Source organism: Petaurus breviceps, unplaced genomic scaffold (genome assembly GCF_028583685.1).
Source record: "Petaurus breviceps papuanus isolate PSGF00001 unplaced genomic scaffold, PetGlider_PUasm1.0 208, whole genome shotgun sequence".
Lineage (NCBI taxonomy): Eukaryota > Metazoa > Chordata > Mammalia > Diprotodontia > Petauridae > Petaurus > Petaurus breviceps.
The window spans coordinates 21,150,127-21,176,076 of NW_027185852.1; the positions used below are offsets into that span (position 1 = coordinate 21,150,127).

The window sequence follows — 25,950 nt, forward strand, 5'->3', positions numbered from 1 at the left end:
TGCCAAGTCGTTTCAGTTGTGTCCGGATCTCCATGACCCCGTTTGGGACTTTCTTGGCAAAGACACTGGAGTGTTTTGCCATTTCCTTCTCCAGATCATTTTCCAGATGAAGAAATAGTGGCAAACGGGGTGAAGTGACTTGCCCAGGGTCACACAGCCAGTAAGTGTCTGAAGCCAGACTTGAACCCAGGTCTTCCTGACTCCACACCCAGCGTTCTGTTCTCTGTGCCACCTAGTTTAGGGCTCTGCATAAAGGTGGGATTTACAGAGTTTCAGATGCTTCTGTGTGGAATAGTTGTACTGCTTATAGGGTGCTTTTCACAAGGAGTTTGTTTTTAAAGTTAATGTTTCAAATTGTTTTTCCAAAAAATTTGCCTTTTTTGTTACTATTATGGAATTTGTATTTGTTCAAAAGTGATCAGTGAACCAAGATAATGTTCTGACTCACAGATGTGTTTTGAGTGGTTCACAAAAGGACAACATGACCTTGAAGGCGACGTTCAGCAGCAGCTCTTCAAGGAGAAGGTTCTCAAACTGGAGCCCTATGAAATTACCATGAATGGTAGGAAAGCATTCCTTATCTTTTTTTTTTTTTTTTTTTTTGCTTTTTGGAGGGCAGTTGGGGTTAAGTGACTTGTCCCAGGTCCCACGGCTAGTTTTTGGTTCCATGTCTGAGGCTGGATTTGATCTCCGGTCCTCCTAACTCCAGGGCTGGTGCTCTATTCACTGAGCCACTTAGCTGCCCTTAAGCATTCCTTATCTTTAAAGAGTTACGGCCTGATTGAAAAAAACAGCTAAAACTCTTCACTCTTTGAAATAAAATTCTAGATAAAGCTATTGACTAAACTTAGAATCGGACTCTGAAATTCTTGTCATGACCTAGTAAAAGGTGACCCAATGTGTTCCAAGGCTTGGTGCGCAGCCTGGGGCCTGGAGGGGCCTATCAGACTGCACACACTTCAGTGTGGTCCTGGGGGCAGACCATGGGGAGAGACTTAGGCCCAGGGGGGAGTAGGGTGACAGTTAAGGAAGGCATGGAGTGAGGAGGTGGCAGTTTGGTATGGCCAAGTCATAGACCTTTTTAGAATTTAAGGTAAATGTGAAAATTAAGAGTGGTATGGTCAGTTTTTTCACTTCTGTTTCACTTTGACTTGAATGACACACGGCACTTAATAAGAAATGTAGAATTTATCCTAGTGTCTGTACTGGCTTGCAGGTTTCGGTTTATTTAAGACTTTCTTTGAAAATGTGAATCTTTGTGATCATCGGCTAAAGCGGCAGGGCACTCAGTTGGTAAGTAGCCCATCTCCTCAGCACAAGTGGCCCAGGGGATGGCGAAAGAAACCATTCCCTGGCAAACCCTCATCTGTGCTCTGTGTCCTGACTGACCCAGCAGTGACGCCTACTGACCACACCTCAGGCCCTCCTGCCCTGATGCCGCCGGACTGGTGACTCGGGGCAGCCTGCGCGTGTTTGTGTCCAGGCTGTGCCCCACTCCTTCTTCTTGTTTTTGTACCATGATCCTCTTGCGTGGGGCTCAGGCCATCCCTCTGCCAGTGCAGACCAGAAACTGCTTGGTTGCATACAGTCTTAGAGAGCTGCCTGGGGTAGCTCAGGGCCACACAGCCAGAGTGTCCAGTGGGATTTGCACCCAGGCCTTCCTGCCTACAGCACCAGCTCTCTCAGTCATGTTGCCTTTTATCTTGGCACACCATAGGTACTTGATAAATGCTCAATTGAAATACATCACAGTATGTTTGCAGCAGTGTCATTTCCTACCATTTTCACTTCAATTAGTTGTAGTAACAATAATAATAGCATTTATATCATACTTTGTTTGCAAAACACTTTACAAATAATCACCTTACTTGTTGCTCTCAACAGCCTGCAGGGAGGTGCTGTTATTATCCCCATTTTATAGATGAGGAAATGTGATGCAGACAGATGAAATGATTGGCCCAGGATCACACAGCTATAAATGTCTGAGGCTGGGTTTGAACTCAGCTCTTTCTTCCTGCAGGCCTGCACTCTCCGCACTGTGGCACCCCCTAGCTGTGCCTTGTAGGCTTAAATCATTCTGAAGACTTGGGGAACTCATTCTGGGGATCCAAAATTTCTGTGTAAAGCAGTCAGCTTGTAAAGAAATGCCAGAACTTTTTAACATCGTTCTTGCTAAAATGACTCATTAGCCCATTTTCCTGTTTCCTTAAACAGAGGCTGGGAAACATCATTCAGGTACCACAGTGCCCTCAGAATGCACTCATTAAAATGGGCCTCGGTGCTCTTCTTACACTTGTTATTAGCTCAGTCTTGTTTGTGAGTGCGGGCCCGCAGCCTCCCGTGTGCCCCACTTTCTCCTGAGCTGATTCTAGTCTCCTGGCATCTAGAAAACCAGGCAGTGAAACTTCTAAGGATGGTGTAAAGTAGGCTCCTTCAGTTCGGGATGAAAATCCGGAGGGCCTCTCTGGAGGCTGGTGTCTTGAGGCACCTTCTGGAGCACAGCTGTAGTGCAGATCAGTGCCTCCCCCAGAACTGGGGAGTTGGATACTTAAGGAATACTCATATTACTACAGAAATGAAGGACGGGGACCTTGGTTGTCCTGCCAGGAAGCCCCTCTGTGCTGGAGTTATGTGGCTTGGCTCCCTGCGTGCCTTCCAACCTGGGAGGCTGTCCAAATAGGCCCCCCACCTTCCCCTGCTGCCGGGGAGACCGGTGGGCAGCCAGGTCCTCACCCTGTGCACAGTTACAGTCAAAGGGGAGCTGCTGTTTTTGAGGTCCATTGCTCAGACCAAATCCATGTTTCACTTTTATTTTTCCAAGTCAACTTCAGCTAATATGCCCCATCTAACACCATAACCAAGAGACTATTTAAGAATTTGGGACTAAAATTTGATCCATCAAACCTGGTGTTTGATGAAAATATTTTTTTGCTTTTTGGAGAGCAGTTGGGGTTAAGTGACTTACCCAGGGCCATACGACTAGTTTTTGATGCAAATTCTTGATGTCACAGCAATAATGGCAAGCCCATTGGATACTGTCTTCTTTCCCTCTGCTCATTTGCAGGTGGGTAATTCTGATCCATTCCTGGCAGCTTATTAATGTAGCATTAACCAAGTCACGTGTGGCCCAGTGTGGAAGGTGCAGCGCAGATGCTTGCTGAAAGACTTTCTCTACCTTGGAAGATCCTGGGTTTAGGCTTTGCTGCAACCAGCCTGGCTGTGTGAACCTGAGCAGGTCACCTCACCTCCAGGTGCACAGGACAGCTTTCTGAGCTTATCAGTCTTAAGAGAAAATGTCAGCTTGCCCTGGTAGAGGGAATTTCCTCCTTTGGGAGCTCCCTATCTGAATGAAATCCCAGGTCTAGGCCTCAGCCTTGTGCTTGACCAGCTTCTAGTCTGTAGTGATGCCAGCCTCACATTGTGTACACTTTCATCATCTAGTTTTATCTTTAATTAATCAATGGTAATGTTGGCTGAGCTTTGAAATGTTTGGTGTTTGCTTTTATTGACCTTTCAAACTTAGTAAGAAAACAATTTAGCTTAGAGATCTATTTCTCTTAAGTCCTATTCTTTAAATAACCGGTTCATTAAAATAGAAAATTTGGTTTACATGTGCTTGGGATATTTAAATCTATACACAGAAACACATATTTATATTATTATACCTATGTCATGTGCATTGTAAAATAAATTGCAATTGTACCAGTTTCAGTGTATCCTCAATGAACTTTCAGACTGTCAAAGAAAAAATATTAATAATATGCTCGAGTGTTAGGCACAAGTCTTCCAGAAACATATTTTATTAAATTACCTTTATTCTGTATCCTAGCTTTTTCTTGCTTAGAGAGATGTTCAAATAAACATAGCTCCCCCAGCCAGCACCCCATAACCATATTTCTGTAGCCCAGGAGGATTCGAGTTATCATTTCTAGGAATTTGTAAAAGGGAAAAATCATGAGAGGTTCAAATACCTCAAAGTTTGGGGTTGGCCTCCCAGAACAGCTGCCTCTTCCCTTCTGTGAGTCATGGGGCCCAGAGGAGGAGGAAAGAAGAGCCTGCCCTTTGGCCTTTCAGTAGCCCAATATCTTCAGAGGGTGGGGGAGTCTGTGATCTCACCCAGGGGAGCTAAGTTTGCTTCTCATCCTCCATCCAGGGCCTAGAACTAGGAGTTTTGCTGAAGGGAAACTGTAGAAAGGCCTCTCAGCAGGAGAGAATGTTTCTGCCTTAAAATTCCTGGACTGATATAAAATGAGGTTTTTATCGTAGGTCGTCAGGTTGCCAGCAGGCCTCAGCTGATGGTACTTGCTCCCTTTGTCTAGACCCTAGACCGTAGTTAACTGCCCTGATACGCACTGAAGAAGTTAACTTCGTGGCTGGTGGGCTTATTGACTTCTGCCTCTACATTTACACACAGCAATTTAATTTTTGTCTTTTAAACAGTATGTAGAGAAGCTGGAATTGATTGGGATGGATTTTATTTGGAAAATTGCCATGGAGTCTCCTGATGAAGAAATAGCTAATGAAGCCATTCAGCTGATCATAAGCTACAGTTATATTAACCTGAACCCAAGGTTAAAGAAGGTGGGTGTTGAGGGATGGGCACTGCTTCTCTTCTTCAGCATTCTTGGAGGTTGGTTTACTTTGTTTTGGGACTTGGTCCTCAAGCATGGCTTTCTCCTATTGGTGTATCACCAGAGTGCTAATTTCCATTTAATTGGCCCTTCTAGGATTCCGTGTCACTGCACAGGAAGTTCATTGCTGATTGCTATGCACGCCTAGAAGTGAGTATCCAGGAGCCCTTGGCCCCTGATCTGAGTTGGTAGGAGAGGCGGGTCTACCCCCCAAGGACCAGCTTCTGGCCTGGCCACTTGCTGTCCCTGTCCCTGCTTCCCCTGGGGTTTTCACACACATTTTACACCCACTCATTCACACTCTGAATGGAATCACAGTGGCAGTCACTCACACGTTAAAATTTGCAGAGTGCTTTCAGTGCAGTAGCCCCATGAGGTAGATGGTAGGTAATCATGCCCATTTAATAGATAAGGAGACAGAGGCTCAGAGATGCGTGGACTTCCTCAAGGTCATGTCCTAACAACACCAGTAGTTAGACCCCTACCTGCTGACTCTGTCCTAGGCTTTAGAACTAAAGTCATCAGGTCCCTTCCTCTCTTCTTACCAAGAAAAAATTAAAACCCAAAAGGGCGAGTGATTTGTGCCAGGTCACACAAGTAGTCATGGCAGGACGATCCTTTGCCTCACAGTCATCTGGCAGCAAATCCTGGGCCTTTTCCTTCAGGTGCCAGGAGCCGCCCGCTTCCAGGGTCAGTGACACCTGCACGGCTCCCTGTCACAGACACCGAGTACCTTTGAGGTGCAGTGGGGTGCCGTCAGGAGAGCCTGCTCCCCCTCTTGTTTCCGAGGTCTAGTTAGTGAGGATGTGTTGTGTGCTCGGTAGAAAGGCAGAGTCTCTTGCTTTGATGATTTGATTTGGTTTTCAGATCCAAATGACCTACCTCCCACTTCCCTTTCTATCATGCTGAGAAAGCAGAAAAACCAAAACCCATCACAAGCACATGGAGTCGCCGAGACGGGGGCCCTCCTCCGCTGAGGGGGGCTGCCCATGGGTCATAGCCCAGATCTTTTTCAAACCTCAATCTAGTCAGCTTGTACCTTTTTGAACCTAAATTAAAATTCATCTTTATTTTCCTTAACCATTAATTTAGGCTCATGGTACCTTTTTGAATCCTCCCTTCTCATCAGTGCCTGTCTGCCAATAAAACAAATCTGCAGTGGATAGTGAATGCGTTAGCATTAAGGGGAGGATCAAAAAGGCGCCCTCAGCCTAAGTGAAGCAGACTCTTACAAAAGCATAGAGAGCCTTGGAAAGAGAGGGCCAAGCCTGGAGGTGACCCTGGCCCTCTGTCGCTGCACAGCACCTGGCATGTCCCGCAGTCTCTGCCTGCCTCGGCTTCCCCAGCTAGAAAGCGGGCTCATTGTGGCCCCTATCTCCAAGGACTTTTGTAAGGACCTAACGAGATAATACTGTACAGGACTCTGTCCATTGCCCAGCCCAGAAGGCACAGAAGCACCTTCCATCCACGATCAGTCTCTTGATTGATTTCTCTAGTAGCCACATAACAGATTCCTTGATATTTGTGTGTGTGTGTGTGTGTGTGTGTGTGTGTGTACGTATGTACACACATACACACAGTATGATATTGTACATTCATTCATTTATCAAGCAGGGCATGGCCTCGTCCACACCATGAGACCTCCTTCCAAATTGAATCTGAGCTGTTAATGACTACTCTTTGTGCCCAACCACTCAGTGAGCTCTGAACCAGTCAGGAAGCTTTTACTTAAACCCACCAGAGTGTGCCAGGCACCATGCAAAAAAGACAGTCCCTGCCCTCTGGTAGCGTACGTTCTAACGTGCTGTCTGCAGCAAAGGTAGGAAGAATTCAAGAGAGAAAAGGCAGTGGAATGAGGAGACGCTGGGAATAGCTTCCTGTGAAATGGGGTTTGAGTTGGGGCAAGGCAGAGGAGCATTCCAGGCCTGGGGGCAGCAAGAGAGTGTCCAGGAGGAGGAGTGTCTGCTTTCTGGAACATCCAGGAGGTCAGTGGCAGTGGATCCAAGAGTATTGAGTGGGGAGGAAGGTGTAAGAAGACTGGAAAGGGGTGTGGGTATGTCTGTGTAGGTGGGTTATGAAGGGCTTTAAACACCAAGTTCTATTTGATCCTAAGGTGCTAGGGAGCCACTGGGATTTACTGAGGAGGGGGAAGATGTGGCCAGGTCTGTGCTTTAGGAAAATCACTTTGGGAGCTGAATGGAGGATAGAGGAGATCACCAGGGGAAACAGTATCGAGGGAGGAGAGGAGAGGAGAGGCCTGTGGCCTGGAGGGACATCAGCAGAGGAGCGGATGGGACAAGGATGTCCTGGAAGTGTCGGAGGCTGCAGGGGGGCACAGGATGAGGACTGAGAAGAGGTCATGGAGAGATCTTTGGGAGCTTTGGAGAGGGTGTCAGTGGAATGAGGACGTTGGAAGGCGGACAGTAAGAAAGGGAGACAGTGATAGCGGGGATGGAAGGATCGGGGGAGGGCTTTTGGAGGATGAGGGAGACGTGGGCATTTTGTAGGCAGCAGGGAAAGAGCCCAGGGTAGGAGAGAGAGGGGGGCAAGATGGAGTGGGGATGTGGGGCGGGGCGGGCAGCAGGCTAGGGAAGTCACAGTGGCAGCCCCTATGCAGGCGGACAAGGAGTGGGTAGGGCTAAAGACTAATGCTTTGTTTAAGCCACCTCCCTTCATATTTACCAGAAAAACAACCTAAAGTCGATCCAAGGCTTTGATGTCGTAGCATCTCCTGATCTGCCCATACAGAGCGTGACTCTCGTGTTAGTGTGGCGGGAGCCTCCTCTGGACGGTCGCTGCATCTGTTGTCAGGCTCTGCACAGCCATCCCTGCCACCGTCATCCACTCTGGGGCTTATCCTGGGATCAGGGCCAGCCTCACTGGTCCTCACTGGGGGATTCCCTTCTCTTCACTCATTTGCCTTTCTCCAGTGCCAGAGTGCCTTTGAGTGACTGATCATGGTATTCCTAATGATGAGCTGACGGTCACATCTCCTAGCTCTTTGAGTACCTTGAGATCTGGTTTATCTGGGCAAGATTAGGGAACTTGGAATAGACAGCAAGATCTGAAGATTGGAAGCATCAGGTCTGGGTTTGAAACCCAGGTTCTCGACCCAGTAGAACCACACTGTTCAGTGTCAGTGGTGGCTACTCCACTTTTGGCCGAACGCTCTCTCTAGACCTCCAGTACCAGTTACAGTCCTGCAGATGTGTTCCTAGTCCTGCTGGGTCTTGGCAGTCCCAACCTTTGTCTAATCCCTGGTTTTCTTAAGGAAGAGGTTGGGATATCCCCACTAGCAAGGAGAAGCAGTAAAGACCTCGTTGCCCTGCCTCTGATCCCAGGCAGGGTTTTGCCACTGGCATGCAGTCATGTGGCCTCATGGAAAGGCCGTGGCCACTGTTGAGGCCCAGGCCAGACGAGAAGGGGTTTGTCCACGGCCTCGTGGACATCATCAGTACCGCTGAGCGAGCTGTGTTGGTGTCAGTACTTAGTGGGGTGCCCACTGTCTTGCAGGCAGCCAGCTCAGCACTTGGTGGCCCTACCTTGACCCATGCTGTGACTAGAGCAACCAAAATGCTCACGGCGACAGCCATGCCCACTGTAGCGACATCAGTACAGTCTCCGTACAGGTGAGTGCGGTGGGCGTTGAGACTTCTCATTGCAGAGCGTCACCAGCAGGCTTTTCATCGCAAAGCGGGAAAGGGAGCGGGAGGAGCATTTACAGACTCCTGCTCTGTGCCAGGCACTGAACTAAGAGCTCCCTACAGATGGGATCTCATTTGATCCTCACAACAACCCTGGGAGGCAGGTGCTATTGTTATCTTTATTTTGCAGAGGGGGAAAGCTGAGGCAGACAGGTGAAATGACTTAACCAAGGTCACACAGGTCATAAGCATCTGTGTTGGAGTGTAATTCCAGGTTTTTGAATGCCAGGCCCAGTACTTTCCCTACTGTGCCATCTAGTAGCCTCAACAATGGAAACTCTTGGGTAATGATTTCTAAGTCATGTCTTTTGGGGAGATTTAAGGTTCTGGTGACATAGAGCCCTTGTACCTGAAACATGAACTGATCAGTAAGCATTCATTTTCAGTGCCTGCTGCACCCCAGGCACTGTGCTAGGCATTGGTGATAGCGCCTGGATGGGGAGAATGCCCAGCGTGCTGCCCTCTTGCCCAGCCCTCCTCCGCTCACAGCTCCTGCTGCCCCGGGAGATAGACGAGGACACAGAGCTGGGAACACGGGCATCAGGCCTGCGACTGGGGAGTCACGGTCAGGCTGCGAGACTGATGGTGTTCTTGCGTTCTCATAGAAGTTGGGCAAAAGCAGGCTTGAAACTCCAGCTTTGGAAGTGTGACTGCCCAGCGAACTTGGGCGGGCCGGTCATTGGGTCCTCACTGCAGGCTTTCCTCTTGGTAGGGCTGGCCTTAAGATAAGCTCTCCAGATCACTGAGATCACAGATTCTGTTCATTGAGAGTTTAAGTGCTAGAAAGGCTTGGTTTGAATGAATTGCATTAATTTACTTGATGTTCAGTCATTAACGTTCCCAAAAACCTTTTTCCTCCCCAAAATCCATAGGTCTACTAAGCTTGTCATCATTGAGAGGTTACTTCTGCTGGCGGAGCGCTATGTCATCACCATTGAGGTCAGTGACGCCCTTCAGCTCTCAGGCAAAGATGGTTTGCTGTGTAGATGCGCATTCTTCGTCCGCACTGCTCGCTTCCCTTAACGGTCTTCTCACCTGTCCCTTTTTCAGGACCTTTATTCTGTTCCTCGCACAATTCTACCTCACGGCGCCTCATTCCACGGACATATTCTGACCCTCAGTGTGACGTGCGAATCAACCAAAGATACCTTCACTGTAGAGGTGTGTTGTGTTCCGTTCTGAAGCCCTTTTTGTTTTATCTCAATGATGGTGCAAGCATTTTGTTTTAGCTTGTCGAGGAGATGACTCTATGAAAAGCCAGGCTCAGGTTTAGAATTCCCTGCCCTGGACCTGAAAAGGAAGGACATTGGAAGTCCCCAGCAGGGCAGGTGTGGGCCTCAGAGCTCCCTGCCAGTGCCGATCACAAAGCACTACTCATTTTAATGAAGTCAGGGTGGTCTTTTACTTTGGATTCTGTCCTTGATGCTTTTCTCCTCTCTTGTCCCTGTCTCTGTCTGTCTCTCCCCCATTCTCTGTCTCTGTCTCTTTCTCCTCCCCCCCCCCCCCCCCCCCCCCTGGGTTTTTTTTTTTTTTTTTTGTTTTTCCCCCTTTTCCCATCAGATCCCTTGGGTGTATTGTTTATGTATTGGTTATACACATTATCTGCAAATGATGGCCAGCTTGGCATCCCTGAGCTTCCCTCCCACATCACCACTTCTCCCTAGGCATTTCAGACTGCATGCTTTATAGGGGCCCTTGGCACCTTTGGCCTTCATTGTCGCAGCAGACTCCCGAACGGTCTCCTGCCTCAGTCTTTCTCCTTCTAATCCTTCCCACACAGATGCTCTGTTTAGTCAGCTCCTGATGCCTCTGTGAAACGCAGCCTCACTGGCCCATCTACCCATCTTGGAATCTTTTCCCTGGCCATCTCATGTGCTTAGATGGTTCTCCTTCCTTTAAGAGGGACAATTCAGGCATCGTCTCCTGTAGGAAGTTTTCCTTATCTCTGCTGCTAGTGCCTTCTCTTCCAAACAACCCTTTATGTATTTTCTGTAGATTTGATTTTTTTCACTTTACGTTTCTGCTGTTGTATGTACTCATCACACCGTTGGGTGGGGAGTCTTTCTTTCTTTGTACTTCTATCTCCATCTTTTAACATGGTGACTGACCCATTGTAAGCATTCAGTAAATGCTTATTTGTTTGTTTTTTCCCCAATAAATACTTTTTGACTGATCCTGAATCATTCAGCTAGAGACATAACATAAGGGTGTTGTTCAGGTGAGAAGTGATGAGGTCCTGAGCCAGGGTTATACATGGATGAGTAGAGATGGTGCTGTATACGGGGCTGTTACCGTGAGGGAGGAGTCAGGGGTCACGCTGTGGCTGTGAGCCTGGGGCACGGGGAGGGTGGAGAACGGTTCTCCGGGCAGGAATAGAGAAGCTGGCAAGCAGAGGCAGTTTGGGGGAAAGCACCAGATTTGAGGTAGCTAGGGGACATTCAGGAAGCAGTTAGTGATGGCTGACCAGCCCCGTAATCTAAGATTTGCTGTGTAGTTGTGGATCTCATCTGCATAGAGATGGTGATTGTGGAATCCATGGGGGGGGCTGGTGGGGGAAAGTGAAGATGGGCCCTGGACCAGCCCTCTGGGGGGCATGAAGGACCAGGAAACAAGCACAAGGAAATGGTTGTTGGACCCTAGGAGAGGGCAGTGAGTGCATTTGGAGAAGATCTGATGGATTGGGGCCTTTGTGGTAACTTCATGTTTGTATGTGATCGCATGTCCTCTGTGTATGTTCTCTCATCCTTGCTAAAATTAACTTGAGTTTCTGAACTAATTTTCCTCAGCGGTGCTGAGTTAGGGTTTTCTTTGTTTTTATTCTCCTTGTTTAGAGTTCAGGTCCACAGCAGGGCATTGATAGCGCTCTTTATTTTCCTGGTTTTTCTAAAACCGCATCCCCCCACTAGACTGTGTGTTTTCTGAGGATGAGAGCTTTGCTGTTCGTTGGATGCCCAGCGCTTATCATGATGCTGGCACATAGCGCATGTTTAAAAAGTATTTGTTTGACTATAATCACCAACACAAAGAGGCGTTCAGTTCTGTGAAGTGTTTTTAATATTGTAAAACTGTTGTGATCATTTAGTGCCTTGTGATGCTGGCTGCGAATTCATGTGGACAGAGACTTCCGTCACCTGCTCTCACCTCAGTGTGTCTCATTGTTTTTTCAGGCTCATAGTAATGAAACCATAGGCAGTGTCAGGTGGAAGATAGCAAAGCAGTTGAATTCTCCTGTGGATAACATACAGATATTTGCAAATGACAGTCTGGTAGGTAGAAAAAAGCAGCTTTTGGTTCTCTCTTGTACATCAGAACTGTCTTTCCCCAGATAATTACAGCTTGATGTTTTGTGTAGCTCACAGTGAATAAGGATCAGAAGCTGCTCCATCAGCTGGGCTTTTCTGAGGAACAGGCCCTCACAGTGAAGACGTCTGGGAGTGGCACCCCCTCCGGGGGCTCCGCGGACTCCTCCACCAGCTCCAGCAGCAGCGGCGGCGTTTTCAGCTCCTCCTACGTCATGGAGCAGGTGAAGTGCCCCCCTTCCTTCTCTCTGATTGCCCAAATGTGGTTATCCTCACTCGCAGGAGTAGAGAGGCTCAGTTGCTCTCTCACCTTTCTTTATTGTGCCGTAATCCTTCAGGGCCTCTGAGGCCTTTGTACATTGCCCAAAGAAGTGCTGGGGAGGAGAGGCATTGCTGGTCTTTAGCCATCAGGCAGGTTAGCGAGGCTGGTCCTCATGGCGGCCCTGCAGGCCCTCAGGAGGACCCTTCCAGCTTCTGAGGACTCATCCACGGTCCTGCTGCCCCAAGGTAGACTTCACCCTCTCACCCTGGGAGCCCAGGGGGCAGCCAAGAAGGAATTGGTGGTGGCTTGTCTCTTGTAATATGCTCCATCTAACACTGAAACAGGCAGGGTCACATCTCAGGCAGACCCAAGCCCAGGGCTCCTCTCACTTGCTGTCATTGTTACGCAACAAGATCAGGGTGACCCTCAGCAGAAGGTAGCTGTGTCTGCCATCTGTGCACACAGTTTTCAGGCTTGGCCTCGAAAAGTTCCACAGAGACCCCCAGGGGGTCTTCCTGCCGCAGGCACAATTCTCCTCACCATTTGGGATGTGACATACCCTGTATGGCCATTAGACTTCAGTCGCCTTCATAACCTTGGCCATTTCCAGGCAACCCTGGTCGGCTCTCCAAGGCATGTGGTTGGCGCTCCTTCGGCTGCCGGCTTTTTGATACTTTCATTGTTCTTCCACCCTTTGTTGACGCACGGAGAGGAGAAGGGGGCACATTGTCAGTTGTTTGTTTCCACCTCAGTCCCCAGCATGTCCCAGCCTTGGTTCCCCACCACCAGTGGAAGCCTGCAGCACCAGGAGGGAGGGCTAGCAGTTCTTGACACTGAGGAGTGGAGTGCAGGCTTCTGTTTACCTGGTGATGCTCACTGGGTTCTTGATTCTGATGAAAGTACAGGGCCTCAGATGTCTCCCCATCTGTAAAGTAAATACACTACCACCCAGTCCTGACAGCTTGAAGGGAGCAGCGCCTTCTGCAGACGGATGCTTGCCCTGAGTCCAAACAGCCTCGTCCTTTTTTTGTTCATGCAAGTCACGTCACCTCCATGAGGAGATTGGACTGGACCCCTGACAAGATCCCTTCCAACTCTGCATCTGTGGTCCCAGGGCCGTGATAGAGGCGCTCTCCCCTCCAGGGCCATGATAGAGGCGCTCTCCCTAGGACCCGGGCAGCAATAGGGGCGCTCTCCCCCCAGGGCTGTGATAGGGGCGCTTTCCCAAGGACCCGGCGCCATGATAGAGGTGCTTTCCTGAGGGCCTGGGGCTGCAGTACAGACACTCTTCTCTCTCCCCCCCCCCCCCCCGACCAGGGCTGTGATAGGGGTGCTTTCCCCCCCAGGGCCATGATAGGGGGGCTCTCCCAAGGGCCTGGGCAGCTCCCGGAGTCTCAGTGGAGCAGATGCCTCACACCCTTGGGTGTGCTCAGGGCCGTCCTGCTCCATGGAGGAGGTGGCGGCTTGAATGGCCTTGGGGGCAGCCCTCTTCAGGCATCTTGTTTGTCAGAGTTAGTGTTTTTGTTTGGAGGAGAAAAGAAATCCCTGGTGAAGTAGAGTTCTGTATTGTGCTTTGTCTTCAGGAGAAGTCCCTTCCAGGCGTTGTGATGGCACTTGTGTGCAACGTGTTTGACATGCTCTACCAGCTTGCCAACCTCGAGGAGCCCAGGTAAACAAACACGTGTCCATGACACCAGGAACTGTCCTTCACATGAGGGACTTTGATGGCTCCTCAGTCTCAGGGGGGTTGGGGGCAGGCACCCCTCCAGTGCCTGTGTCCCTTTTTATCCTTAGCTGCTTTTGTCTGCATCTTTTTAAAAACGTCTGCTGGGCCCTTCCAGCCAGCTAGGGCTTAGAGAGGCCTCAGATCTCTCGACATCACAGTCAGCCGCAGGCACATCTTTTAGCCCTCACCTTCACTACGTGTCATGCCTACTTTATTTGCTGATCATAACCCTCCCTAAAAGCTCATGGATACAGCTTCTCCCTGTGTTTTTTCATAGTAATAGGATGTTTACCCTTGGTGGTACATCAAACTCAAATAGAAATGCATCCCTACAGACTGCGAATTGACTTAGGAAACATTCATTTGTGGTTTCCCTTTTCATTTTTATTTATTTTGTTAGACATTTCCCATTCACATTTTAATCTGTTGCCAGAGAGTTTGATGCCTCCCTCTCCACTGACCCAGCGGTCAGTGTTCACTCTTTAGAGCTCTGATTTGGAGCTTGGCCATGACTGAGGACCGGCCTCACACACTTACTGGTAGCTGTGATTCTGGGCAAGTCTCTTGACCTCAACATATGGTTCCTCCTCTGTCAAATAAGCTGCAGAAAATCAGTGGCCTCTTAGGTTTCCTTCTAGTTGTAAAAGCCACGATCCTATGAGACGATGGTTTTCCATGGCTCGGCCCTACACCATCACTAGGAGAATATTGATGGTCAAGGGGAATTTTTGAGAAGACACCTGAGCTCGGTGGCAGTGCTGGGTAGCTTCCCCAAGGCTGGCAGGCCCCCTCTCCATCGCTGCTGGGCACATCCTGTTGTCATGCAGTGTCTGTCCCGAACACAGGTGTGCTGGCAGACATCCCATCTGAAGACAGTAGGGGCTTTTCACTTGCTTTTTTTCTGTGTTAATGGTTAAACTCAGCGTTTCAAGTGATACTGGGTCTCGTTCTAAGGTTGTACAGTACTCCACAGCTTGGTGCAGAAGACCATGTAGGGACAGGGACATCCTGGGCACTTTGTGTTCTGTAGGGAATCCCAGGGCAGACTGCTGGCCTGCTCTGTGCTTCACTTCATGGCAGTAATCCAGTTCATCCAAGACAGCTGTGTATCACTGACGGAAGATGCCTTTTTAAGGAGCCTCGTAAAGCAGACTTGGGTTCTAGTAGATCAGATTCTTTGTCAGGATCAACAGACAAGAAGGGCAGCAGGATTTGTAGCCTCAGCGCCTTTCTTTCCGTCATGGGCGTGACAGTCAGGATGTGGTCTGTCTGCTGGGGAGTCCAGCTCATGAAAGCCTGCTGGTGCCCTGTGGAGAGCTTCCTTGGGACTTTGTACTGGCCATGTGCACACGTTGTTCTTATTACAAGTCTTACAGAAGAGGGAACTTAGGCTTTGGTTTGGCAGTTAGACATTTTGCTGGTCACCTTTTTCCAGTAATGAGGTCTGTTCTTCCAAATGTGTCTTATTTTCCCTTTCCTTTATCTTGAGAGTCTGTTTACTGACCCCCTCAGAAGCTTCCCTGCCGCTCCCGTTTGATAGCCTGGGAATACCAAGAGAGAGTTCAGTGGAGATGGTACATGGGCTCTTCCTGTCTCCCTTCTCAGTGCCACTTCTATTTTGGCCCCTAAGGAGTCAGAGAGTAGAGTCCTGATGTTTTTTTTTTTCCTCTTCATGTTCCTTGCCCTTTTCAGCTTCACTCTTAAGTGCCCTAAGATGACTTGGCTTACTGGGATTTCCATAAAAGACTTCTTCTCACCTTGTTTTCCCACTACAGCTTTCCTTTTTTTATGAGGTAATACTGCTCCCAGTCTCCTGTCACCCTGCCCCTTAAACCTGCACAAATGAATTGGTGTGCTGAGCTGTCATTGCCCTCGGCGGCCCTGGTTCTCCGCTTCTCAGACACATCATGTGCTATCTGGCTGAAGGTTTTTCAAGGTGCTTTTTGATCAGTTGTTGTGGTGATTGATTCACTACAACAGATAAACTTCTTTAGGAAATGGCATCGTCTGTCAGTGTCTTTTTAAAATCTGTTTCCTGTTTTTAATTGTACTGGTTTATTTCAGTAGAGCAGGTTGGGATTTTCTCAGTTGGGTGCTGCATCATCTCATTTCTAGTCTTCTGCTTTGATAATGACTTAGATCTTTGTTCTAAATCTTGGCAGTCAGGCAGCGAGGTTGAGGATGACCCTTCATAAGTCATCACTCCTTTCCTTCCTGATGAAATAGCCCTTCCATTTCTGGCGACATTATTTGCCCCAGACTGTGCCTGCCACTGCCCAGCTCTTTTTGAAGACCATCTTCATGATCTCTACTATCTCCTATCCCAAACCTGACTTTCTCCTGAATTGTGTTTTCTGGCTGACTGCCTGCTGGCCTCCTGTCCCCAGGCTCCTTTTGTGGCTGTCAAGCAGTGTGGTCTACGTAGTGTCATCTCCTGCCACAGACACCAGCGCATTTGCTGCAGTTCCCTGGACGCTGGATTTCTCACAAATGCTACCTAAGAGTGATAGAGCATGGGGGGCATGCACGAAGGCATCCTGCTGACCCCTTTGCTTATTTCTCCCAGGAGAATCTTGGAACCAGACCAGCAGATGTCGTGATTCAGCACCTCTTGTCTGTCCATGTACCCATCAGTGGGCAGCTGGCCATGTTTAGAGAGAGCTCTCATAGCTAAATTAATATTTATGCCTGCCATAAGAAAGTGATTCTGAGCATCTTCTGCCACCATCACAGCAGGAGGAAAAAGAGGGCTGAGGGACATTTCTGTATTTTTCACTTACATAAGCACAATTTATATAACATTCCTAACTTAAGCCATAGCTGACACACAACAGACTGACCTTTGTGACTTTGCAGGATAACGTTACGTGTCCGAAAGCTGTTATTGTTGATCCCTACTGACCCGGCCATTCAGGAAGCCCTCGATCAACTTGATTCTTTGGGACGAAAGGTATATTTTATGAAGTTGGCATGGTATTCCCATATAGCAGGAGATTTCTCATTGAACTGTTCTAGGATATTTTATAATTGTCAGGAGAACTTCAAACTACTGATAATAAAATTATTATGGGGGGGCATCATACTTAAGTCATGTAACAGTCGTTTTATGGTTTTTTCCTTTTTATAAATTTTTAGTACCTTAAAGAGTTAACAGTTTTCCTGTGGCATTTTTGAGAAAAAAATCTCAACTTTAACATGAGTATCTTTTGTGACTACAATGGGATTTTCAACCCAATTTTTTCCCCATTTAAACTTTAGTACTCATAGTTTAATATATTAAACGTTCTTTGTGTCATCAAAATTCTATATAATCTTGGTTTTTACCCATTCTATTACAGCATAATTTATACTGTTAGAAAGTCACTTGTACTTGTTTGTATCGGACCCTAAATTTCTTTTTAAGTTCTGTCTTAGAGCTCTCACCTTATTCAGTGTGTGAACTCTCTGTCCCAGGTAACTTGCAGGATGTGGAAATTTGCTGGTGTTTGCCCATGGAGCATCTCTAGCCATCACTTCCCTTTCTCTCTCCTCTAATTTGTTGAAACATGAAATTATTTTATTCAACTCAGATTTCATTGAGGATGGTTTATGCTAAGTCTTAAACCTGTTGTTGCCACTGTCTAGCCTTAACACAGAAGGCAAGGAGGACCGAGCTGTAAGTTTGCAGCATTACAATGAGTTCCCCTCATGAGGTCACGTTAGGATGAAGAAAAAGCGCCTGGGCCTCGCCAGCCGCGACGGGAGTGTTTGGACACGTCGAGCAGCCACAGTTTTCAGCAGCAGGTGGCCATGCAGCCGACGTTTTCTTCCATCGGCTTGTGGCCATTCAGGATCTTATTGGTGTTAAAACTGTTTGATTTGTGTTACTTACGTTTAAAAAGACATAAAGAACTTGTAAAATAAAACTCTTGACTTTTCTACTTGTAATTATTTCTATAATTTTCCCTCAGAAAACGTTGCTGTCTGAAACGGGTTCTCAGTCTTCAAAATCTCCGTCTTTGTCTTCAAAGCAGCAGCATCAACCCAGTGCCAGTTCTATTTTGGAAAGTCTTTTTCGCTCTTTTGCCCCTGGAATGTCCACCTTCAGAGTACTCTACAACTTAGAGGTAGGAGACCTCTTCTTTCTTAATTTTCTTTTTATTTTTTTTTTGCTTTTTGGAGGGCAGTTGGGGTTAAGTGACTTGCTCAAGGTCACAAGGCTAGTAAGTGTGTCGAGTGTCTGAGGCCAGATTTGAACTCGGGTCCTCATGACTCCAGGGCCGGTGCTCTATTCACTGTGCCACCTAGCCGCCCCACACCTCTCCTTGTGCTGGCCATACTGGCCTGATAGCTTGGGGAGCGGGCAGGAAGCCAGCTTATGGCAGGACTCGGCGGCATGGCTCTGGAGCAGGAGGTTCAGCTTCCAGTCCTCGGCACCACCCCTGCCATGTAACACTATTGTTCCTAAGGGAATACTGGGTGACTCCAACCCCACATGTCTGTGAACATTCTTGCTTTTATAACATAGCTTCTCAGCTTGGGAATTCTCCTACAGGTATTAGTGTATGTGCTCTCTCCTTTTTTTTTTCTTTTTGGAAGGGGAAGGCCAGGCAGTTGGGGTTAAGTGCCTTGCCCAAGGTCACATAGCTAGTTTTTTGTGTTAAGTGTCTGAGGTTGGATTTGAACTCAGGTCCTCCTGACTCCAGGGCCGGTGCTTTCTCCACTGCACCACCTAGCTGCCCCACTCTCACTTTAGAAGCTGGTTAATTCAAGTATTTAATTATCTTAGTTGTTTCATTCTTACTCTGGGTGTCCTTATGAAAATGGGCATGAGCGGTATGAAATGGAGGGCCTTGGCCCCAGATTGGGTTTTGGGAGGGAGAAGTTCAGGGTAACTCGGGCCTGGGAACCAGCCTCTACAGTGGGGGGCAGGGACGGGGCATGGGGGTTATGATTTAGGGGAAAGAGAACGATGTGCTGGGGATGGAGTCTACAAGAAGTCCAGTGAAAGCTGTGTGAGCTGACATCCTCCCATCAGTTAGGATTGTGAGCCTGTAGGTCATCAGAGGGGTTAGGGCTGGATATGTAGAGCTGAGACTCATTTCAGCATATGGACAGTAACTGAATCCATGGCAGCTGAGGAGATTGTAGTAGCAGAGAACAGGGCTGAGGAGAAGAGCATGCAGGCCAGAGCCCTGGGGGCACCCACAGTGGGGTGAGCCAGAGGAAGCTCCAGGAGAACAGGGCTGGGGGGAGGTCAAGGAGATGAGGATGGAGAAAAGGCCGCTGGACCTGGCAACTGAGTGGTCCTTGGTGACTTGGGGCAGAGCAGTTCTGCTGGAATGATGAGGTCAGAAGCAGAGAATGGGGGGGCAAGCTGCGGCCCCCCAGCCCACTGGCGTGGGTTGATGGAGTGAGTTTCAGCTTCAGACTAGCGTTCAGGTAATAGGTCAGCAGCCATTAGAAGGTTAAGTGAGAGTGAGGGGAAATGGGGTCTGCCAGAGAGCTCTGTTTGGGGGCATCTCTTCTTTTGAGACAGAGATGAGGGAAAGAGTGTGCAGGAAAACATTGGAGGAGTGGAGAAGGGGAGCTGTTGGTGACAGTCTTCAGCTGAGATGTTGGCAGGCCGAGGGTCCTCTTCTGCCCCCAGACCCTCTTGGTAACTTGGTCTGATACCAGTCTGTGGCTCTTCCTTGAGCTCACGCCTCGCATGACCACTGCCTGTTGGACATTCCCAACTGGGTATTTCAGAGACCTCTTAAACTCATCATGTCTCACTGTCTTTATCCCTGTCCTGGCCCTTTTCCAAACTTCTTTGTTCCTATTGAAGAAACCACCATCCTCCCAGTGTCTGAGGCTCCTAAGCTGGGGGTCATCCTGGACTCCACCCAGATGGCCCCCTGCTTTCCCCAGTCTGGCTGTTTCACCGTCGCTCCTGTCTGGTTCCTCTTGTGCGCTCGCAGGCCCTCCAGTGCTGTGCCCAGCGGCCAGAGTGACCATCTGCAGGTCTGACCACGAGCCTCCCTAACTCAGTCTGCTCCAGTGGCTCCCATTGCTTCTAGGAGCTAATACGTTTATGGCTCGGCCTTCAAAGCCTTTCAGGCTCTCTGGTGTTGATGTCACACCTGCCACTCACACGGCTGCTTTGGCATGAGGCCTTTGCCTTGGTCAGCAGCACTGGTGAAGCTTCTGCCCAGAGCGGATCCTCCAGTGCCTGGCAAGGTGATCTTTCTCAACAGAACAGGCAGAGTCCTGTTCTGTGTTCCTCCCAGCCATTTAGAGCCTTGTTAGACATACTTCCCCGTCTGCATTTTGCAATCCAAACCACCTGACCCTCTCCCTGCTCTTTGTCTGTGACATTCCATGTCTCTGCCTTTGCACCAGTCAGTCAGTCGATAAACCTTTGCCCAGTGCCTGCTGTGTGCCTGGGCCTGGAGATGTAGACACAGAAGAGACCGAGGCAGACAGTGCCTGTCCTCAAAGAGCTCACAGTCAGATGGGTAGGATAACACACAAGGAAGCTGCAAAGTTGGGGGAGACTTGGGAGAGGCACTTTGGGAGGGTCAGGGACGTCTGGCAACCAGGTGAGAGATGAGCCTCCTCTCCCCTTCTCTCTGCCTCATGAGGCCCTCCATCCCTCCCGGACTTCTCTGTCCGTGCCTCATGCGGTTTGATCTGCCTCCCCCAGTGTGGTCTCCTCCTCTCCCCTTCTCTCTGCCTCATGAGGCTCTCCATCCCTCCCGGACTTCTCTGTCCATGCCTCATGTGGTTTGATCTGCCTCCCCCAGAGTGGTCTCCTCCTCTCCCCTTCTCTTTGCCTTATGAGGCCCTCCATCCCTCCCGGACTTCCCTGTCCGTGCCTCACACAGTGTGATCCGCCTCCCCCAGAGTGGTCTCCCCGAGGTCGGTACCAGTGCCTCTGGCATGCAGGGCTAATTCCCCAGAGACTGGCACCAGCCAGGCAATCCAAGCAGGTACTTCAGAAATACCTCTCAATTGATTTTTCACCAAACAAGGCAACTCAGAAATGACGTAAAGAACAAAATTAAATTCAATCACAGTTTTAGCTCTAATTGGGCCTCCAAAATTCCAGGGTTGCCCCAGCCCCTGCTGACCCTTCCCCTCTCCTGCAGGGGCAGATGCTGCTGGCCTGCTGTGGTGTGAGGCCGGTTTGCAACAGCAGCAGCTCCTGGGCTCTTTGCTCCTTCAGAGCAGGGTCTGTCTTTTGCTGCCTTTTGTTTCCCCAGCCCTTCATGCTGGGCCTGGAACATAGTAGGGCTTGGTCAGTGCTTGTTGAGTGGCCGTGTTATTGATTCAGGGCATCATTTTGGGCCACAGGAGTCATTGGAAGGAGCAGGTGGTGGCCCCACTCTCTCCTAAGTGTTGACTCACACCCCTTAAATCAGTAGGTCTCATCAGCCTTTGTTTAGGAATACCATCATTTCTGTCAGATTGCTGGAAAGATTAATCACCCCTGTGCCTGTCCTAGGTCCTGAGCTCCAAACTCATGCCAACAGCTGATGATGAAATGGCCCGGAATTGTGCGAAATCCTTCTGTGAGAACTTCCTCAGAGCCGGCGGCTTGAGGTGAGTGTTGGCCCGGCTTGCAGGCTTCCTTCAGCCTTGGGAAAAGGGACTTCTGGAGTCATGCCCACAGCCGAGTAAGGTCCCCAGATGTTATGAAGCTGTGTGCTTTGTGACGGCCACTGCCCCCATCTCCGTCACCCTGCAGGCAAAGAAGGGAACATTTCAAAGTTGATGGGTCACATCACCTCGTGGCTGACAAGCTGGGAGTGAGCCTGCAGAACCTAGCCAGGCTGGTGCTAGACACATACCCAGCCCATTGCCAGGTCCGTACCCGAAGGCCAGGTCTCCCTCCAGCCACAGAGGCAGAAGCAGCCAATCTACTGTGAATGGAAATTGTAAGCTGAATCAACAGAGCAGCTGCTTTTCTTGTGCTTGGTGGGGTAGCAGGTGCGGGCTCAAGCAGGCGGTGTGACCCATGGGGAAGTAGCCTGACACTGTTTAGGAAGCACCTTCCTGGGACATTGGCATTACAGGGGGGCATTGCATGGTACATAAGAGTGAACTGGGGCCAGCCGTGGGGAAGTAACTTGTCCCGAGCTCCATGGGGTAACGGAGTGGGGGTGGTCCTGAGGCCCTTGGCACGGGGAGCCGTGTTGGCCCAGGAGGAGGTGCCTGTCACTGGCATCCCGGAGGCGGGTTCCAGGCAACCTGGCAGGATGGACTTGTAGCCACAGCTTTGGAGTAGCCATCTATCGACCATTAAATAGCAGACCGTGATGGCTGGTTGTCTGAGTTCTGATAGAAGCACCAGTGTGGTCCTTTGTCCCAGAGCCTCTTGTGTCTGAATACCAGATGGAGAACAGCAGCTGCTGTAGTCGCAGTCAGAATGCCTTCTAGTGGATTTAAAGCTTTTAGGTTGTTCTGTATACACTGGGTGGTTTGACCTCTAGAGCAGCCATTCTCAGAGGCTTAGAGAGGTTGTGGTCACTGGGCACTCTGGAGGTGTGCAGAGTAGTTTCCAGGCATTGCCACCTTTCATCTTCACCAGCACCTTGGCAGGGGAGGGCCCTGGTTCTTCTTGTTCTGTGGATCACATGGTGTCTGAGGCCGGATCTGGACTCAGGGCCTGTAGCCAGCACTGGGCTACTTAATGGCCTTGCCTGTGGGCACCCAGCTGGTTTTGGGGGCAGGCTGCCTCCTTTTTTCCTTTGGTGGCTTTATGGCACTTTCACAATGACCAGATCCTAGGACTTAGAAATGAAAAAGACCTTATTTCTGGTTCTTTTTATCATCTCCTTTAATAAACACAGTCTGTTTCATGGGTCTTTGACAGTTTGAGTGTTCCCAAATGCTAATAAGTGATTTCTGATTTTGACTTCTTTGAATATGTCTCACATAGTTGTAAACCCTGTAAATTTTAAAATTTATTAGAAAAGTGGGTTACTTGTGCTATTGTTATTAATATGTCAGTTATATAGATCATTAAGTGTATCAAGTAGGTATTCACTGTGCTAAGATACTTTACATTCTGTTACTCCTCTCCCCCTTGTCCCAGGGGATCAGTGAGGTGATAACTCAGTGAAAAACTCAGGTTTTTAGGGAAGAGCCTAATACCAAAGCATGATTGTGGGAACCACGATGATGGTGATAGATAGGGATTTCTTGAGAATTTCTCTTTGTTATCTGTCATTCAGAAACTACCAGGTTACTTAGGAGAATTCTCCTGAAGAGTAGATGGGAATCTCATAACTTTATTTCTTTTTCAAAAAAAAGCTTGGTGGTCAATGTCATGCAGAGAGACTCTATACCTTCAGAAGTAGACTACGAAACCAGGCAGGGCGTTTATTCCATCTGTCTGCAGCTTGCAAGGTATGTCACCTAACATGTTGGTCCATTCACTGAGGGTGGCCCCCCCCCCCCAGACCCACACTCCCTTGCTCCCAATGCTCACACCCCACCCACCTTCAGCGTTGAAGACTCACTGTAAACATTCATGGTTTCTTGGTAATGCTTGCTGACTTTTTCCTGTCTTTCTTTGAAGATTCTTGCTTGTTGGCCAAACCATGCCCACGTTCCTGGACGAAGAGCTCGCCAGAGATGGCATTGAAGCACTTGCCTCCCGTCCCTTCCGCAACATCAGTCGTCAGTCCAGCCGCCAGATGTCCCTGTGCGGCACACCAGAGAAGGCCTCCTACAGACAGCTCTCAGTCTCCGACAGGTCCTCCATCCGTGTGGAGGAGATCATCCCTGCTGCCAGGGTCGCAATCCAAGTAAGCATGTCAGGCATTATCCCCAAGACATTTTTGCAGCCCTTTGAGGCTGGCAGGCTCTCAGCTGAGGCAGCAGAGCGCTGGGAGGTAGGTGCAGCTGGCCTTCATTCCCACTTTAAAGTGACGTGGCCGAGGCCAGGGACACGTGTTTGAGAATGCGTGACATGACTTCCATCTGCTTTGCCCATGAGTGGCCATTCATCTCCCTGCCCGTTTCACACCACGCCACCTGAGCTCCTGGGGACAAGCCTCTTTCCTCGGGTTTCTGCGTCCAGGGCACTTCAAGGCCAGGCCTGCTGACTTAACTAAGCTCCACGATTTCCCTCTAGTGCCAGTCTGCCGTTCTCACCAAAAGCTTCTCCGGACTTGGTTTAGGAATGATGTGTGCAGCCTTAGATCAGTCTTGTATCAGGTGGTGTCAAATCACGAGGGACCCTAGTTACCCTTTTCATCTGCAGAGGCTACGCTCTGCTCAGTCATACAGCATGTTAATGGATAGGTCCTGGCCAGAGCTGAGATATGCAGGCTGCAGCCCTTCCCATCGAGCCATGCTGCTGCCTTTCTTGTCCACTAGTTATGGCCCAATTGTCAGAAAATGCCCCCTTAGACAGAAAAGTGGTTAAGGTGCCTCCTAATTTACAAGGTAATAAACAACCACATATTCTTATTGAATCTACATTTTTATTTTTAAGTACTTTAATTGTAAACGCAACTAATGGGGTATATTACAAGTAGGTTCCCCAAAAGTAAATCATTTCTACCAATCTTGCCACCCAAAAGACAACATATTTGAAAATAGAAACTTACTAGCAGCAACCTGACTTAGCTACGGGGATAATACAGATATACTTGAATCTTCTGTCATCCAAAGAAGGGCTTTAGCTGTGGTGCTACAAATAAAATGGGCCTAATGACTAAGCCCTCTGGACCAGGGCTGTGGGTTTGCTGAGTACTTCTTTTCTAAATCTTGAGAGAGAGGAAAGCACTGGTGGGCTGGGACTCACTGAGTCATCAGGGTGCTGTCCTTGTGACAACACCCTGTGTGTCCCTTCACAGCCAGGAGATGGGTGGGTGTGAGCCGACAAATGCCATGCTCAGGTGGGATGTCTGGCAAAGGAGCAACCAGAGCATTGCATCTGGGCTGCCAGGCCCGCCCTTTGCTGCCTCTTTGAGCCCATGAGCTCCCTGAGCAGAGGCTGCATCAGCCCTTCCACTATTCCATGCTGGGGGGGTGACCCTGCAGATGTAGGGAGCATGTGCTCTTTCCTCCTCCCCCACTAACTTTTTTCTCCATTCTCCTTTAGACAATGGATGTAAATGATTTCACTTCCACTGTGGCTTGTTTCATGAGGCTGTCCTGGGCGGCAGCTGCCGGACGTCTTGACCTCGTTGGGAGTAGCCAGCCAATCAAAGAAAGCAATACTTTGTTTCCCATTGGGATTCGAAACAGACTCAGCAGCTCAGGTATTGATTTCGAGGGGGATGTTCCACACTCCACAGGAGGGTTGGAAGTCCTTCTGTTGGGTCAGCTGCCGCACAAAGCCAGAGGGTAGGAAGGCCACTGAGGCACTGTCCCCCAGGGCAGCTGTGAAGGGCTCTCTGGGTGCTGAGAACAGGGACCCTGAGGGCCACATTCAGAAGCAGACCCTCTCCTCTGGAGTTGACCATCTCGGTTCTGTTAGAAAGCACATTGTAAGTGGCCATTTCCCAGCATTGTTTCATTTTCCGATTCCTTGAAACCAAGAGCATTTGCTATTGTTTTGAGTTCGTACCACACACCGTTCATAATGAAAGCAGTCGAAATAAAGAGTTTGAAGCACTTGATTGGCTGGGGAGGGGAGTGGGGCCCGACCCCCGCAGCCACGTCCCTGACCTTCCCGGGCCTTGTTTACCTGGCTCAGGAAGCACCTGCAGTTCTGGCAGTGAAGGAGAGCCAGCGGCCCTGCACGCGGGGATCTGCGTGCGGCAGCAGTCTGTGTCCACCAAAGACGCGCTCATCGCCGGCGAGGCCCTCTCGCTGCTGGTCACCTGCCTCCAGCTTCGCAGTCAGCAGCTGGGTAAGGGATCCCTTGGTGCATGGTGCCATTCTTGTCAGGCCAAACTTCCCTGGCTTGTCTTTGGGGAAAGACGGCCCCTCCGGTGTGGACTGGGCACTTGCTGGGGGAGGGGGTGGGGCTGTGGTGCTCGAGGAGGGCTCAGCGCTCCATTAACTTCATTACTGAAGCATCCTTCAGTCCGTGCTGGCTGCACTTGCTGCGGTGGTAGCAGTGAGCTTTACCAAAAACGAGGCCACTGCAGATGAAGCCGTCTCTTGAGGAAGCAGAGGGGTGTTGGGAAGAATCCCTCAGAGAGAAGGGCAATCTGGGTGCAGACGCTTGTGTCAGCCATCAGGCCCACTTGTGCTGCTGGGGTGGGGGGGGCCTGGCCCGACCAGGTAGAAGGTGGCCGCCGAGCTTAATTAGAAAACAGACGTCCCAGAGCTCTGCGTGTCACCCATAGGACTTGGCCACCATTCTGGTTTTACGCTGCCTAACTCTTGGATTTCTGTTGTT

General features: G+C 49.4%; 1 protein-coding gene across 1 annotated transcript in view; it reads left to right on the forward strand.

The window, feature by feature from the left end:
- LOC138165309 (ubiquitin carboxyl-terminal hydrolase 24) overlaps positions 1-25,950 on the forward strand; it is a 151,574-nt gene that overhangs the window by 74,189 nt on the left and 51,435 nt on the right. Inside the window, exons 20-36 of the mRNA XM_069093492.1 lie at positions 451-562; positions 1,217-1,293; positions 4,441-4,581; positions 4,728-4,781; positions 8,145-8,260; positions 9,208-9,274; positions 9,386-9,496; positions 11,503-11,601; positions 11,688-11,858; positions 13,480-13,565; positions 16,479-16,572; positions 17,573-17,728; positions 21,091-21,188; positions 22,902-22,997; positions 23,170-23,398; positions 24,703-24,862; positions 25,300-25,455. Of these exons, the coding sequence (XP_068949593.1) occupies positions 451-562; positions 1,217-1,293; positions 4,441-4,581; positions 4,728-4,781; positions 8,145-8,260; positions 9,208-9,274; positions 9,386-9,496; positions 11,503-11,601; positions 11,688-11,858; positions 13,480-13,565; positions 16,479-16,572; positions 17,573-17,728; positions 21,091-21,188; positions 22,902-22,997; positions 23,170-23,398; positions 24,703-24,862; positions 25,300-25,455 (2,023 nt within the window). The remainder of the gene's footprint in view (positions 1-450; positions 563-1,216; positions 1,294-4,440; positions 4,582-4,727; positions 4,782-8,144; positions 8,261-9,207; positions 9,275-9,385; positions 9,497-11,502; positions 11,602-11,687; positions 11,859-13,479; positions 13,566-16,478; positions 16,573-17,572; positions 17,729-21,090; positions 21,189-22,901; positions 22,998-23,169; positions 23,399-24,702; positions 24,863-25,299; positions 25,456-25,950) is intronic.